Source organism: Talpa europaea (genome assembly GCF_964194135.1).
Source record: "Talpa europaea genome assembly, chromosome: 1".
NCBI classification, from domain to species: Eukaryota; Metazoa; Chordata; class Mammalia; order Eulipotyphla; family Talpidae; genus Talpa; species Talpa europaea.
This window is the reverse complement of record NC_140073.1, coordinates 36,695,182-36,710,001: the sequence shown is the minus strand read 5'-3', so window position 1 is coordinate 36,710,001 and position 14,820 is coordinate 36,695,182. Positions and strand designations below refer to the sequence as shown.

General features: G+C 39.4%; 1 protein-coding gene across 2 annotated transcripts in view; it reads left to right on the top strand.

Annotated features, from left to right (window-relative positions):
• The window catches only part of BTBD10 (BTB domain containing 10), a gene marked incomplete at both ends in the record, with an annotated part of 43,903 nt that extends 29,336 nt beyond the window's left edge, over positions 1-14,567 (top strand). For both annotated transcript variants that reach the window (XM_084242279.1, XM_084242278.1), the window contains 3 exons: positions 6,898-7,095; positions 9,721-9,831; positions 14,257-14,567. In XM_084242279.1, the coding sequence (XP_084098405.1) occupies positions 6,898-7,095; positions 9,721-9,831; positions 14,257-14,567 (620 nt within the window). The remainder of the gene's footprint in view (positions 1-6,897; positions 7,096-9,720; positions 9,832-14,256) is intronic.
• Positions 14,568-14,820: the final 253 nt, after the last annotated feature.

Genomic DNA, 14,820 nt, shown 5'->3' with positions numbered 1-14,820 from the left:
TGTTAGAAATGGACTGGAAGGGGAATTAAGGTTAGAAACAGGTAATAAGGAAGATGTTGCCATAATTCACATAAAAGATGGTAATGGCTTAAATCAGGGTGGAATCAGTGATAAGTGGTCAGATTCTGGCTTTATTGGGTGGTAGATAAGTTGGTATTTGCTTAATACCTGAATCTGGGGTGGAAAAGAGAAGAGAACTTTAGTTAGCTGGAAGTATAGAGTTGCATTAATTGACGTGATGGGGGAGACTTCATGGGGAGCTGAAATTTAGAAGCTTGATTTTGGATATGTAATGTTTGAAATTCCATTTTGGCATCAAGCAGAAATGTTGAGTGGAACATTGGGTATACATATCTAAAGTTCAGGAAAGAAATGTGACGCATGTGTGTGTGAGAGAGAGAGAGAGAAAGAGAATCAATCTATGAATAATATTTAAAGAAAAAATATTTATTTTTTTAAAAAATATTTTATATAATTATTACATAATTTTTCATCTTTGCACAATGTATGCATTTCATTATGGTTATATTCCCCATACAATTGCACCCCCTCCTTATTTTGACTCTATTCCTCCCCCCCACCTCCCGACCCCCGTTAGAGTGTCTCTGGTTTATAGTTGCTTGTTGATTTTGATTTTGTATTGATTAGTCTTTTTTCCTGGTCTCTTATTTAAGTTTTCTAAATTCCTGCTATGAGTGAGACCATCCAGTATTAAGAAAAAATATTTTAAAGGACTGTACACACTGATCTAAAACCTCCTTTAAAAAAAAAAAAAGATTTATTTTTATACAAGAGCTGGGGTATAGGCCAGAGGCGCGGGAGAGTGAGAGGATTTACCAGAGACAGAGCAGGGAGCAGAACAGCCAGAAGGATGGAAATACACTGCTGAAGGGAGCAGTGGGCGCAACAGGAGAGGTCTGCTGCACCATATGGGATTCTTGTCGGCCGGCCGGGATAGAACCAGCACTGCAGAGGCTGATGGAGAGCTTCACAGCGCTGTACTCAACCCGCTTCACCACCGGAGAGGCCTTAAAACCTCCTTTTTTCATATAACAGAACTTTATAGACTAAGTTGAGGATGTGGGATTTTTTTTTTTTTTTTTTAGCATAGTATAAGCCATGAAAAGTTTAAGCCGGAGGAAATAAGTAATTAGATTTGGCTGTTGTGGGGAAAATGAATTATAGAGGCACAAAAACAAATGCTAGGGGAATATAATTAGAAAGTATTGTAGTAGTTTGAGTGAGATTTAATTACACAATAGTGGGGGCAATGAGGATGGAGCATTTCTGGTTATTGCATTTTTTAACAAGACATTCCAGGTTTATTGGCATAAACTATAATCATTTTTATTCTACGAGTCAAAAATTCAGACAGGGTACAACATGAGTGGCTTTTGTCTGCTTTGCAATGTCTAAGGTCTCATGAAGAATTGAAAGGTTCAGGTGACTGAAGACTCAAAGTTTCATCACTCACTATCTGCTGTCTAGATTCGGTGACTCAAAAGGCTGGATTCAACATGGACAGTCAAACAGAGTACCTGTTTGTACAGTCAAACAGAGTACCATGTGGCCCAAGCCACATGAAGAAGTACACGTGACTTCTTCATGTGGCTTGGGCTTCTTCAAGTCTGGAAGTTGGTTTCAAAGAGGAAGCATTTGTAGAGCAAGCATTCCTTAATACCAATGCACAAGGTTTTTCCTGACTTAGCCTCCCAAATCATGAATCTCTGTCATAATTCTGGAAATCTGGTTACAAGCAAGTTAGGATGAGCACTCAAGATAAAAGGGGATGGGGGGCCTCCCCGGTGGCGCAGCGGTAGAGCGCTGGGTTGCGAAGCTGCCCGCGGCCTCTGCGGCGCCGGTTCAATCCCCGGCTGCTCCCCGGCCACCGGAGGAGGGTCCCACATGGTGCGCAGACCTCTCCTGCCGCCCGCTGCTCCCCTCAGCAGTGTCCTTCGGTCCTTCTGCCTGCTCTGCTCCCCGCTCTGGCTCTGGTGAATTCTCTCACCCTCCCGCGCCTCTGACTGTACCCAGTGCATGTATAAACAAAACAAAAACAAACAAGCAAACAAATAAAGAAAAACATGCCTCTATTAAAAAAAAAAAAAAAAAGAAAGAAAGAAAAAAAAGGGGGATGGGAATTAGACTGCACCTCTTAGGAGGAGATGTGGAAGTCACATTACAGAGAAGCATGTGACTTAAAAATTTTTGTAGCTAACTTTGGGAAAAAAGCATCTTCCACAGAAGGAAATGACTCACTTGTTTAAGATCTGTTTAAGATAAGACCTTGATAGGAATTGGGGAATGATTGAATTAGGAGATGTAGGAGAAAATCAAGGATTCATTAATTTATTCAACAAATGTTTAAGTGCCCGTTACTCTTCTAGGATGGTGGTTCTGAGAACTTGAGTGAATGGTGATGTCCTTTTCAGATTGGGAAATACAGCAGAGAGAGAGAGAGATGATTAAGTACAATTTTGGATTTATTGAGTGTGAGGTGGCAGTCAAATAGAGATTTTCAGAAGGTAGTTTAGTATAATAATTTAGTATAATAGAAGGCAAATTTAAGTACAATGAATTTGGAAACTGTCAGCTTAAGAGATGAATTTCAAATTGTCCTGAGAAATACCAATATTTACTAGGTAGAAGAGAATTGGCAAAGGTGACTGAAGTAGAATATTTAGAGAGGTGAAAGAAAAAACAAGGATAATGGTATCAGAGATACTGATAAGAAGTGATGATGAACATTTTTTCATGTGCCTGTGTGCCATCTGTACCTCTTTGGAGAAATGTCTGTCTAGCTACTTTGCCTATTTTTTGATTGGGTTATTTTCTTGTTGAGTAGTATGAGTTCTTTATAGATCTTAGATATTAATGCTGTTTGATGTGTGATGTGCAAATATTTTTCCCATTCAGTGTGGTGTTTTTTCATTTTAATAATTTTTATCAGTGTGCAGAAGCCTTTAGTTTGATGTAGTTACATTTGTTCTCTTTTGCTTTTGTTTCCCTTGCGGTTGGAGTTGAGGTTCCAAAGACATCCTGAAGTCAATTTTGCAGGGTATTTTGCCTGTGTTTTCTTATTAAGTATTTTATGGTTTTACATCTCTAAGTCGTCGTCGTCTTTTTTTTTTTTTTTTTAATTTATTTATTTATACAAGCACTGGGTACAGTCAGAAGAGTGGGAGGGTGAGAGAATTCACCGGAGCCAGAGCAGGGAGCCGAACAGGCAGAAGGACTTAAGTACACTGCTGGGGGGAGCAGTGGGCGCGGCAGGAGAGGTCTGCACACCATGTGGGACCCTCGCCGGCAGTCAGGGATCGAACCGGCGCTGCAGAGGCTGCAGGCAGCTTCGCAGCCCAGCGCTCAACCGCTGCGCCACCGGGGAGGCCCTACTTCTCTAAGTAATCCATTTTTTAAATTTTTTTGCAGTGTGCAAGTCAGTGATCTAGTTTCATTTTTCTACAAATGGCTGTCCAGTTTCCCCAGCATTGTTTGTTAAAGTGACTTTCCTTTCACCACTGTATACTTTTGGTTCCTTTGGCATAGATTAACTATTCATGTAAGTGTGGGTTTATTTCTGGGTTCTCTCTCTATTCCATTGGTCTTTGTGTCTTTTTATTCCAAGACCATATTGTTTTTATTACTAATAGTTTTGACATCTGGGAGTGTGGTCTTGTTTGTCAGAATTGCTTTGGCTATATGGGCTTTTTCGTGGTTTCATATAAGTTTTAATAATGTTTGTTCTATGAGAATGTCATTGAAACTTTGATAGCGATTGTACTGAATCTGTATTTTGCTTTGGATAAGATGGCCATTTTAACAATTCATGAGCAGGGACTGTCTTTACATTTCTTTGTGTCTTTTTTTTTTAAAGATTTATTTATTCATGCATACAAGAACTGGGGTACAGGCCAGAGGTGTGGGGGTGAGATGATTCACCAGAGAGAGAGTGGGGAGCAGAACAAGCAGACTGACTGAAATACACTGCTGAGGGGAGCAGCAGGCGAGTCAGGAGAGGTCTGCTGAGCCATGTGGGTCACCTCCCTGGCCAGGGATTGAACTTGTGCTGCAGTGGCTGCGGATAGCTTCCTAGTGATGCATCTTATCCCCTTTCGCCACCAGGGAGGCCCTGTGTCTTCTATTTCTTAAAGACATTCTTTAACAAGGTCTTATAGTTTTCATTGTACAGGTCTTCCACCTCCTTTAAGTTTACTCCTAGGTATTTAATTCTTTTTGATGCAATTATAAATAGGATCAGAACTGAACTGAACTGAACTGGTTTTTGTGCATTGATTTTGTAGCCTGTTACTTTACTGATTTTTTCAAATATTTTTTAGTGTAGTCTTTTTTTTTTTTTTTGGTGGGACCCTGGCTGGCGGCCCGGGAATGAACCGGCGCTGCAGAGGCTGTGGGCAGCCTCGCAGCCCAGTGCTCAACCGCTGAGCCATCAGGGGAGACTCTTTTTTAGTGTAGTCTTTAAGGTTTTCTGTGTGTATTATCATGTCATCTGCAAATACTGATAATTTTTTTCAGTTTGGGGGATGTGAGGATGTTGGCATAAAGGAACCATGGTACACTGTTGGTGGGAATGTGGACAGGTCTACTCCCTATGGAAAATGATAGAGGTTTCTCAAAATACTAAAATAGATCTACCACATGACTCAGCAGTTTCACTTATAGGTATCTATCTGAGGAAAGCAAAAGCCTAATTCAAAGGAAGGTATGCATTCATGTGTTTATTGTAGTACTTTTTACAATAGCCAATCTATGGAAGCAGTCTTTTTTTTTAAAAATTTATTTATACAAGAACCAGGGTACAGGCCAGAGGTGCGGGAGGGTGAGAGGATTCACCAGAGACTGAGCAGGGAACAGAACGGGCAGACTGACAAAATACACTGCTGAGGGGAGCAGTGCGCGAGACAGGAGAGGTCTGCTGCACCATGTGGGATTCTCGCTGGCCGGCCAGGATTGAACCCGCACTGTAGAAGCTGCGGACAGCTTCACAGTGCGGCGCTCAACTGCCTGCGCCACCAGGGAGGCCCTATGGAAACAGTCTTAAGTGCCCAGCAACAGATGAGTGGTTTAAGATACATGTGTGTGTGCGCGAGTGTGTGTGTGAAGGTAAGAGAATATAAGTATACACACACACATCTATACACACACACATCTATACACACACACAGTGGAATACTACTCAGATATAAAAAGAAAACTATGAAATCTTGCCACTTGTGACATCATGGATGGAACTGGAGGGCATAATGCTAAGTAAAATAAGTCAGAAGGGGAAAGACAAATATTGGATGATTTCACTCATGTGGAATATAAAGAAACAAAACTAAACCGAACAGACAAAACTAAACCAAAACAAACCCTAGAAATATGACCACAGAATTTAGACTAGGAGGAGGGGGGTGATAGCAGCAAAGGGAGAAAGGATCCCAGTGGACTTCACTAAAGAACTGTGAGTGGTGCTATGGTAGTGGGTATGGAAACAGATCCAAGGCGTTGTGAACAAATACCTTAGAATCATACATAGTGCTGTAAACCATGTTACCTAAACAAGTTAAAATACAGTACCAAAGGGAGAAAGATTCAGCTGAAAAAGGAGATACCATCAGGATCAAAAGTTGTTCATTGTCCTTGCTAAAGGTCATTTGGATACCACAGCAAGAGCATGGACTCCAGATTGGAATTGGTTTAGAAGTTAGGGGAAAGTGAGTATATTGATAACATCTAGGGGTTTGTAGAGGGAACTAACAGTTATTTGGGGAAATTGCCAGTCTGTAGAAAGAGATTACTAAATGATGATTAAAGATTATTATTTAATCATTTATGTTATGTTTTATGTAATTAGTATTACAGGCAGGAGAGGGAACTCTTTTGGGAGACTAGATTTTGATCATCCTTGTAGTTCCTGATATCTTTGTCTTAAGTAGGATATTAGCCATTGCCATTGAAATTGGAATAAAAGGAAAAAAAAAAGGTCAATGGAGGTTTGTTTGTGGCTTTATACTTGGGAGGTTGAAGTTGTATACTTAGGAGGGTAAAGAGAAGTATGTCTTTATATATATCTTTTCCCCCCACCTCTCAATTCTCATGATAGATCTATTGTTTAGTTCCTGTTCCATACTTTATTTCACTTTTAGCATTCCCTATCCAAAAGCTAGTTGACCCATCTCACCTCATCCTTCTCACTACACTGAAGTTTTTGTTTGTTTGTTTGTTTGTTAAATTTATTTATTTATTTATACAAGTACTGGGTACAGTCAGAAGCGCGGGAGGGTGAGAGAATTCACCAGAGCGGGGAACAGAACAGGCAGACTGATGAAGTACACTGCTGAGGGGAGCAGCGGGAGCGACAGGAGAGGTCTGTCGCTGGGGTTTGTGGCCCAGTGCTCAACCGCTGCGCCACCAGGGGAGGCCCTACACTGAAGTGTTAATGCTGTTTGTGAACATTTTTCTGAGAAAGAAAATGTGGGAAATGGAATATGGTAGCTGTTGAATAGTATTCTTAAAATGTACTTTGGTGTAATTCCATGTATTGATTGAAGACAACTTGTACAATAAAAAATACCCTGGGCTAAGCAGGGGGGATGTTTTATTCTGAGTCTGCCAAGTAATTTTGTAACTTTATGCAAATTATTTCATGATGTGTAAGGAGGGGAGGGGTAGTGTTAAATGGCTTTTTACTTGTCCCATCTTGCTTTAAGATTCTACAATTCCATGCAAACTCTTCATAGGAAAAATTTTGATAACGAAAGTATAAACAAGAATACTGTCTCTAGTAGTCTCAAATAGGGGCTGAGTTAATTCAGCATTTTGTTTCTGTGTTGCTTCTGCTCCTCTTATTAGTCATCCAAAAACATCAAGATGTTTTTGTGGGTTTCATTTCAGGTGCCCTAATGCATGAGTTATCAAATGATGGTGCTCGTAGACAGTTTGAATTTTATCTGGAAGAAATGATCCTGCCTCTTATGGTAGCTAGTGCCCAGAGTGGGGAACGAGAATGCCACATAGTGGTGCTTACAGACGATGATGTGGTTGATTGGGATGAAGAGTATCCACCGCAGATGGGAGAAGAGTATTCACAGAGTAAGTATTGTGGCATGTTTTCTCTTTCTTAAGTCATCACAGATTCTCTTACACCAAGCAAAGGACGGTTTTTATTTAGTACATTGAACTCTTACCTTACCAGGAGTTAGCAAACTGTTGCCTGTGGGCCAAATCCAGCCCATTGCCTGTTTTCATAAATAAAGTTTTATGTATTGTCTATGATTGCTTTTATGCTACAGTGGCACAGTTGAGTAGTTTGCAACAAAGACCGCATGGCTCGCAAAGCCCAAAGTACTATTTGGCCGCTGATAGAAAAAGTGTGCCCACCTGTCATGCACAGAAATGGTTTGCTCTTTGTTGAATATATGGATCTTGATAGCTGTTTTCTTTGACTTTAGAACCATCCTAGAGAAGTAGAACCTGAAGTAGATTATGAAAAACAGATTTTTTTTTTTTATATGGCATTAAATCATTGATTTTAAGGGTGACTTTTAAGTTTGGAGGTGTTTCTTTTTAATATCACATGGTCCTGGAGAAACAGTGACCTGTAGGTATTTCTGATCAAAACAGTTTATCTTGGGCAGTAATGACTAATTTTTTTAAATTGTCCTTCAAAACATTTTCTGAATATCCTTTTGATGTTTTTGTTGGGAAATTTTTCTCATTGTTCTTGATGAACCCAGTATAATACTTATGACCACTTTTATAGATTGAGAAGAGTTATAAGAATGATTTCAAGAATCATGTAAAATAGCCTGATACCTTGTTCTGTACTTGTCTTTATTCACTTGATAAGAATTAGAATTTAAGTAAAAAATGTAAGATTATAGAAAATACCAAAACTCTTTAATTTCTGATTTTTCTGTTAGCCTTTCCTCAAATCATAACAAGGCACACTCCATGTAGTAGTCTTTTTGATTTATAATTTTTAGTATTTAGTATTTTCAAAAAAATTATGGTAGTTTTTTTTTTTTTTTAAAGATTTATTTATTTTATACAAGAACCGGGGTACAGGCCAGATGTGCGGGAGGGTGAGAGGATTCACCATAGACAGAATGGGGAACAGAACAGGCAGACTGACGAAACACACCGCTGAGGGGAGCAGCAGGCGAGACAGGAGAGGTCTGCTGCGCCATGTGGGACCTTCCCTGGTGGCCAGGGATCGAACCTGCACTGCAGATGCTGCGGGCAGCTTTGCAGCCCAGTGCTCTACCGCTGCACCACCACGGGGAGGCCCTAAGGTAGTTCCTTTTAAGATTCACATTGAGATGTTTCCACTTAAATGAGTATCATCATACTTTTGTGGACAATTATAGAAATAAACATTTCTATTGCCATTTCCTCATTCCTACACTGTTGATAATGATTTTCTATATTATGAATAGAAATTCAGGAAAAATAAGATTAGCAGAATTCAAAAGAAATGCACCAGATTTTTTTCCCATTAAGGAAGAGGAATAAACTATAATTTTCATTTTATTTTAGTTTTTAAAAAGTTTGACTCGAGTATAGCTAAATGACTTAACATGATACCAGAACTATTCTAGACCTAGATTTTCCTTTTCAGCTTTCCATTTCAATATTTTTTAGTTTGTCTTTTTTATTTTAACTTTCAAGCTTCAAGTAGGGACTGAAAACATTACTTCGTCTAAGCATGTTTGATTTTGTGCCAAAATGACCGAACCTAAAGATTTATTTGAGGCAATAGACTCTTCAACCCGATTTTCCTACTTATGACATTATGACAGCAACCATTAAGAAATATTAACAGATTTTTATTTTAAAATATTAGTAATCATAAGTATATAGTAATAATCACAAATTCACCCCACAAGTAACATCTGTATACGTATTTTCCTTTTATTGGCTCTTAAACCAGCATGTTTGGTTTGTGAGTGTGTTTTTCTTTTTTTGAAAAAACCTTTGCAGTTCACCTTTTAAGGGAGATAACTCCACCTGAAAGAGAGAAGGCGAGGAAGGTCCATCAGTCTAACTCCCTGAAGTTCCCAGCATATTTGGAAGACTCAACATGTTGTCAGTGGAATGTCTGTCCTTTGCAAAGCCAGTTTGCTCTAAACAGACTAACCTAGGCAGAACATGCTCGAATCTGCCATATTTAACATCAGTATTAAAAGTGGGGCTGTTCGCCTGAATGGAAAACAGTTTGTGGGGAGGGTCTTTGCCTTTTTTGGGGAGTTATTAATAGTTGCTCAATCCATGAAATGCAAGATGTATCCATTTTGTGCTGTCCAACAATGCAGTTTATTTCTCACCAGATAAGGGCTTTGTAGGCGACATAGCAAAGTCTACCTTGCCTGCTTGAAAATGTTATATTGATAGCTTCCTTTGGCTATCTTATTTGAAGAAATTGGGGCAGATCCCATTCTCTAATAAGTTTGTATATGACCTATCAGAAGGAGATTTTTCGTATGGATTGGGTTCCATGATTGGTTATTAAAGCTTTTTTTTCTTTCAATCTAAGTAGATCTTTGCTTATACATTAACTGTACTGAATTTGTCGTGTCGGCTAGTCATCCTTTGGCATCCACTGCATCCATTATTTGGGCTTTTAGGGTTGTCAGTGCCCTTTGATAATCAGGATAACTTTTTTAAGTTCATCTTCAAGTACTGATTTTAATAAAATATTTTTCTTTTTGTTTCCAGTTATTTATAGCACAAAGTTATATAGATTTTTCAAGTACATTGAAAACAGAGATGTGGCCAAATCAGTTTTGAAAGAGAGGGGTCTTAAGAAGATAAGATTGGGAATAGAAGGTAAGACATTTTCATTATTTCAATTTCTTTTGAAAAAACAAGGTTAAAAATTGGATCCCACTTAGAATTTATTTTAAGTACATTGCCAGAACTATTCAGGCAAATGATTACTGAATGCATAGGTAGTAGACAAATAAATGATAAAAATCCGTTTCCTTTATCTGAGAAAATAGGTTATTAGAAATGATTTATTTTGTAAGATTACTCTGTAGTATAGACATGTGAATTTGTCTTTTCTTCTATAGTTCACCCTAATTCATTCTTATAAAGATTTATTTATGCATGCAAGAGCTGGGGTACAGGCCAGAGGTGGTGGGGGGTGAGAGGACTCACCAGAGACAGAGTGGGGAGCAGAATAGGTGTATTGACTGAAACACACTGCTGAGGGGAGCCACTGGCGAGACAGGAGAGGTCTGCTGTGCCATGTGAGTCACCTCCCTGGCCAGGGATCAAACTCTTGCTGCAGTAGCTGTAGATTGCTTCATAGGGATGACGCTTAACCCCTTGAGCCACCAGGGAGGCCCCCCTCCCTAATTCATTTTTGGCAAAGTTCATGTAGTATGTGTGGGCATGTGTGTATATTCCCGTGAGATTGACAGAAGTCTTTGCCTAAAGACTGTTGGAGCTCCTCAAAGCCCAACAGAATTAAAAACTACTTTCTGAAGATTCATATAAAAGTCATACTGGCAGCTTGTGTCTTAAGGTATGATAATAGCTTATTTACAAATTAATTACAAATTGCAAGTGTTATTTCATCGTGACTACATATGAAAATACTTTTATTATTTTTATTGAAGTGTCATTATTTACCATCCTTACTAGTGTTTTGCTTTTTTTTTTTTTTTTTTAAGATTTATTTATGGGGTATAAGCAAGGAGTGTGAGGGGCGAGAGGATTCACCAGAGACAGATCAGGGAACAAAGCAGGCAGACTGACTGAAACACACTGCTGAGGGGAGCAGCAGGCAAGCCAGGAGAGGTCTGCTGCATCATGTGGGCAGCTCCCTGGCTAGGAATCGAACTCATGCTGCGGTGGCTGTGGATAGCTTAATAGGCTGCATCTTAACCCCTTGTGCCACCAGGGGGGCCCCCTTGCTAGTGTTTTGACAATATAGGATTTCCTCTCTGGTGTATTTACTGTAGCACTTCCACCACTGAAACACCCATTGTCCTCCACTGTAGTCCATAGTGCTCTTCCCTCCTCTTCATCCCCAGTTCCTCACCCCTTCCCCAAAAGATCTATGGTCTGCTTTCATTGGTTGGTTTTAAAGTTTGCCTTTGTCTAACTATGCTTAGTTTTTCTATACTCCACATATAAATGGCACTGTTTGGTGTTTGTCTTTCTCCTTCTGGCTTATTTCACGTAGCATAACCCTTTCCAGCTCTATCCATGTTACTGCAAATGGCATGAGTTTGTCTTTGATTGCTGAGTAGTATTCTACTGTGTGTAGCACATCTTCTTGATCTGCTCATCAGCTTTTGGGCACTTAGGTTGGTTTCCATATGCTGTTATAGTGTTGCTATGAACAAAGGAGTGCAGATTTCCTTTTGGATTAGTGTTTTTGTATTTTTTTGTGTAGATACGTAGGAATGGAATTGCTGGGTTGTTTGGCCAATCCATTTTTAGTGTTTTGAGAAACCTCCACCCGGCTTTCCATAGGGACTGGACCAGTCTACATTCCCACCAACCATGTGAAAGGGTCCCTTTTTTCTCCAGCACTTGTTATATCTGGTCATTTTGATATGGGTTATTTCCACTGCTGTGAAGTGATATGTCATTGTGGCTTTGATTTGCATTTTCCTAATGATAAGCGATGATGAACAATTTTTTATCTGCCTATTGGTCACCTGTATGTCTCCTTTGAGTAAGTGCCTAGTTTGCTTTCTGACCCGCTCCATTTTTTTTTTTAAGGTATAATTTACTTGAGGTTCTCCCTGTTGATCCAAACCTATTTCTAATGTTACTTCCCACTGTTTCCCAGTACATACCCTCTGCTTTAACCAGACACATCTCAGGGTCTCCTAACCAGCCATATGTTCCAGCCTCTATAGCTTAGCTTATGCCATTTTGTCTGTGAATGATATTCTCTCAAGGGGCATTGCCCGCCCCTTGTTTCTGCCTATCTCAACCTTGCTCATCCATTAAGATCCAGCACAAAGGAGGCCTTCAGGAAACTTTTTTCTATTTTAGCCCAATAGATCTCATTCCTCTTCTGAATTCTTTACACCTTCACCATTGTCCTCATGCTTTTATGTTGTATACTTTGTTTTAGTTGGTCTTTGATTTTATAAACAATTTCATCATCTTTAGGTGACCAGAAACCCCTTTAAGGCAGTATCTGGATATTATAATTGTTTGATACAATAGCTGCTAAATTATTACTTGTTGAAAGAATAAACTGGTAAATTTGGAAGCCAGAGATAGACTTCATTTACTTTATCATTTTTTTAAAGGAATAATCATTCTCTTCAGGTAGGTGGATATCCAGGAAGTTATCACTTGTAACTGATATATTCTCATAGTTCGGTCACGCTTTGTCTAAGTACTTACTTATGCCTATAATGTACAGGCATATGCTAGGCACTGGGGTTGCAGAGATAAAGACACTGACCATGTAAGAATGCACTATTTAGGTGAGAGTTAGAGGTACCAAAAATTAGATACAGAGAATTGCAACTTAGTGCTGTAAATATTGTTAAAATAGGAATTCAGTGGAGCTTAGGAAGTGATTAACTCAGGGCAGAGGGGGATGGGGAGAGACTCAGTGATTTTGCTAGGGAGAAAAGAGCTACAGGGATGAAAGGAGGGAATGGGAAACAGGCAGCAGGACTGTGTATGTAAAAGCACCAAAACAGATTATTAGTGCTTTGGTGAAGCAGAATAGAAGTGAAAAGTTTAATATGGCCAATACAATTGCAAGCTCTAATAGATTAGAGGGACGTATGTAGGGTGGAACCAGTTGTAAAAAAGAAAGCCTTATGTATTATGCTAAGGAGTACTGACCTCTTTTAAGCATGAGGAAACCATAGGTAATGTTTAAGCAAGGATGTACTGGGTTGTCAGAAAAGCCATCATATATTTTTCTTTGCAAAAATGCAGACTTTTCCGACAACCCAGTAGTATGACTACACTTATACAGTGGTGACTTTGTATAGAGGACAGATTAGAATATGATGCAATGGGAATTTTAGACTTCCTAATTGTCCAAGAGGAATCAGTGACAAGGGGTTAAGAATGGAGACCTGTCTAACCTCTAGTATTGTCCTTTTAGTTGTAATTGACTGGAAGTGTGAAACAAAGAAGACATTCTGCAGAAGGTTTTCAAAAAGTTTTTATCCTGCTTGCCCTATGCTACCCTGAACCTCAGCCCCCCCGCCCCCACCATATACATGTACTCTACCCATGGCAAAATTTACTAGCTATCCATGTCCACATTCATCCTCTTATGCAATAATCATTACCTGAGTCCCTACTATGTGAGGTCTTTCTATTTTTCTGATCTTTGCTGTGGTCTGTGATCCATGGGCCAAATCAAGCCCATACCTGCTTTTTATAAAGTTTATTGGAACAAAGACATACTCATTTATATATTTATATATTGTCTGTTGCTGGTTTCTCTTTACAATGGCATAATTGAATAGTTGTGGCAAAAATCATAGGGCCTGCAACCTTGAAGTATCTATTATATGGCAGTTTACAGCAAGATGATTGCCAATTCTTGCTAGTAGGAAGGAGAAAAGGCCTTGTAATAGTTTCTAACATGACTTAGGAATCTAAAGAAATCACCTTACTGGTGAATGAAAAATTTTTAAAACTAAGTTGTCTTTACTAGTTGTTACTTTTCAGTGATGTTGATTCAAAAGGAGGAGGTAGGTATAATTAGTCAGGGAAAGCTGCTGTGGAATTGTCTCAATGAATTGCTTGGTTGTTGGTAGTCACAATATTAAAATGATAAAAAAGATAGGGATTTAAAACTGGCTTTGCTGACCTAGATGCAAAACCACTGAAGCTAGAGAGCTTTATAGTGGGCATTTGAAATAAAAAGGAAAGAAAAACCTCAGAGCAATATAAAGATGAGATGTAGGCTTACGGAAAGTAGGCTACTGTGGCAGTGAATTGCAGGCTTTGAGGCCAGATAATCAAGGATAATAAGGATTCATAGATACAGACCAAGGTACACCAGATTCAGGACCTATCCCCTGCATGCTCTTAATATTATTCTAGTGGTTGGATTATTAAGTAGCCGAAAGGATGGTGGAAGGGGATATGACTTACATCGGTAAGATTTAAGGTTGTGGTTGATGAACTGATTGAGTAGACTATTTCCCTTCTTTTGTTCAGGAGCTATAGCAGGAAAGTCCTCTTTAATATAAATTGGTGAGCAAAGTGTGTGGATTCTGTTGTGAAAACTTTTCTCTCCTTCAGGTTATCCTACCTACAAAGAAAAAGTAAAGAAAAGGCCTGGGGGCCGACCAGAAGTGATTTACAACTATGTCCAAAGGCCTTTTATTCGAATGTCCTGGGAAAAGGAAGAAGGAAAGAGTCGACACGTAGACTTTCAGTGTGTAAAGAGCAAATCCATCACCAACCTGGCAGCAGCTGCTGCAGACATTCCCCAGGACCAACTGGTAGTCATGCACCCGACTCCACAAGTGGATGAGCTGGATATTCTCCCCATTCATCCCCCTTCTGGCAGCAATGACCTTGATCCTGATGCACAGAATCCAATGCTGTGATGATGTTTCTTGAAACCATAGCATGCTACTATTCACGGTGACGTTGCACTCTCCTCATTCTGCACTGCAAGGCCACTCTTTTCATTGTGAGATGCACATAACAATGTTTAGGATGTTGCAGTGTAGGCTTTTTTAAAGACCAAAGGTAGCTGAATGGTTTTTTAAATGAGTACAACTCTAGCATCCTGAGGTTCCAATTATATAAATGTATTTGTTTACCAGTAGGTTTGTGAAATTGGGTCTTTGTATGGGG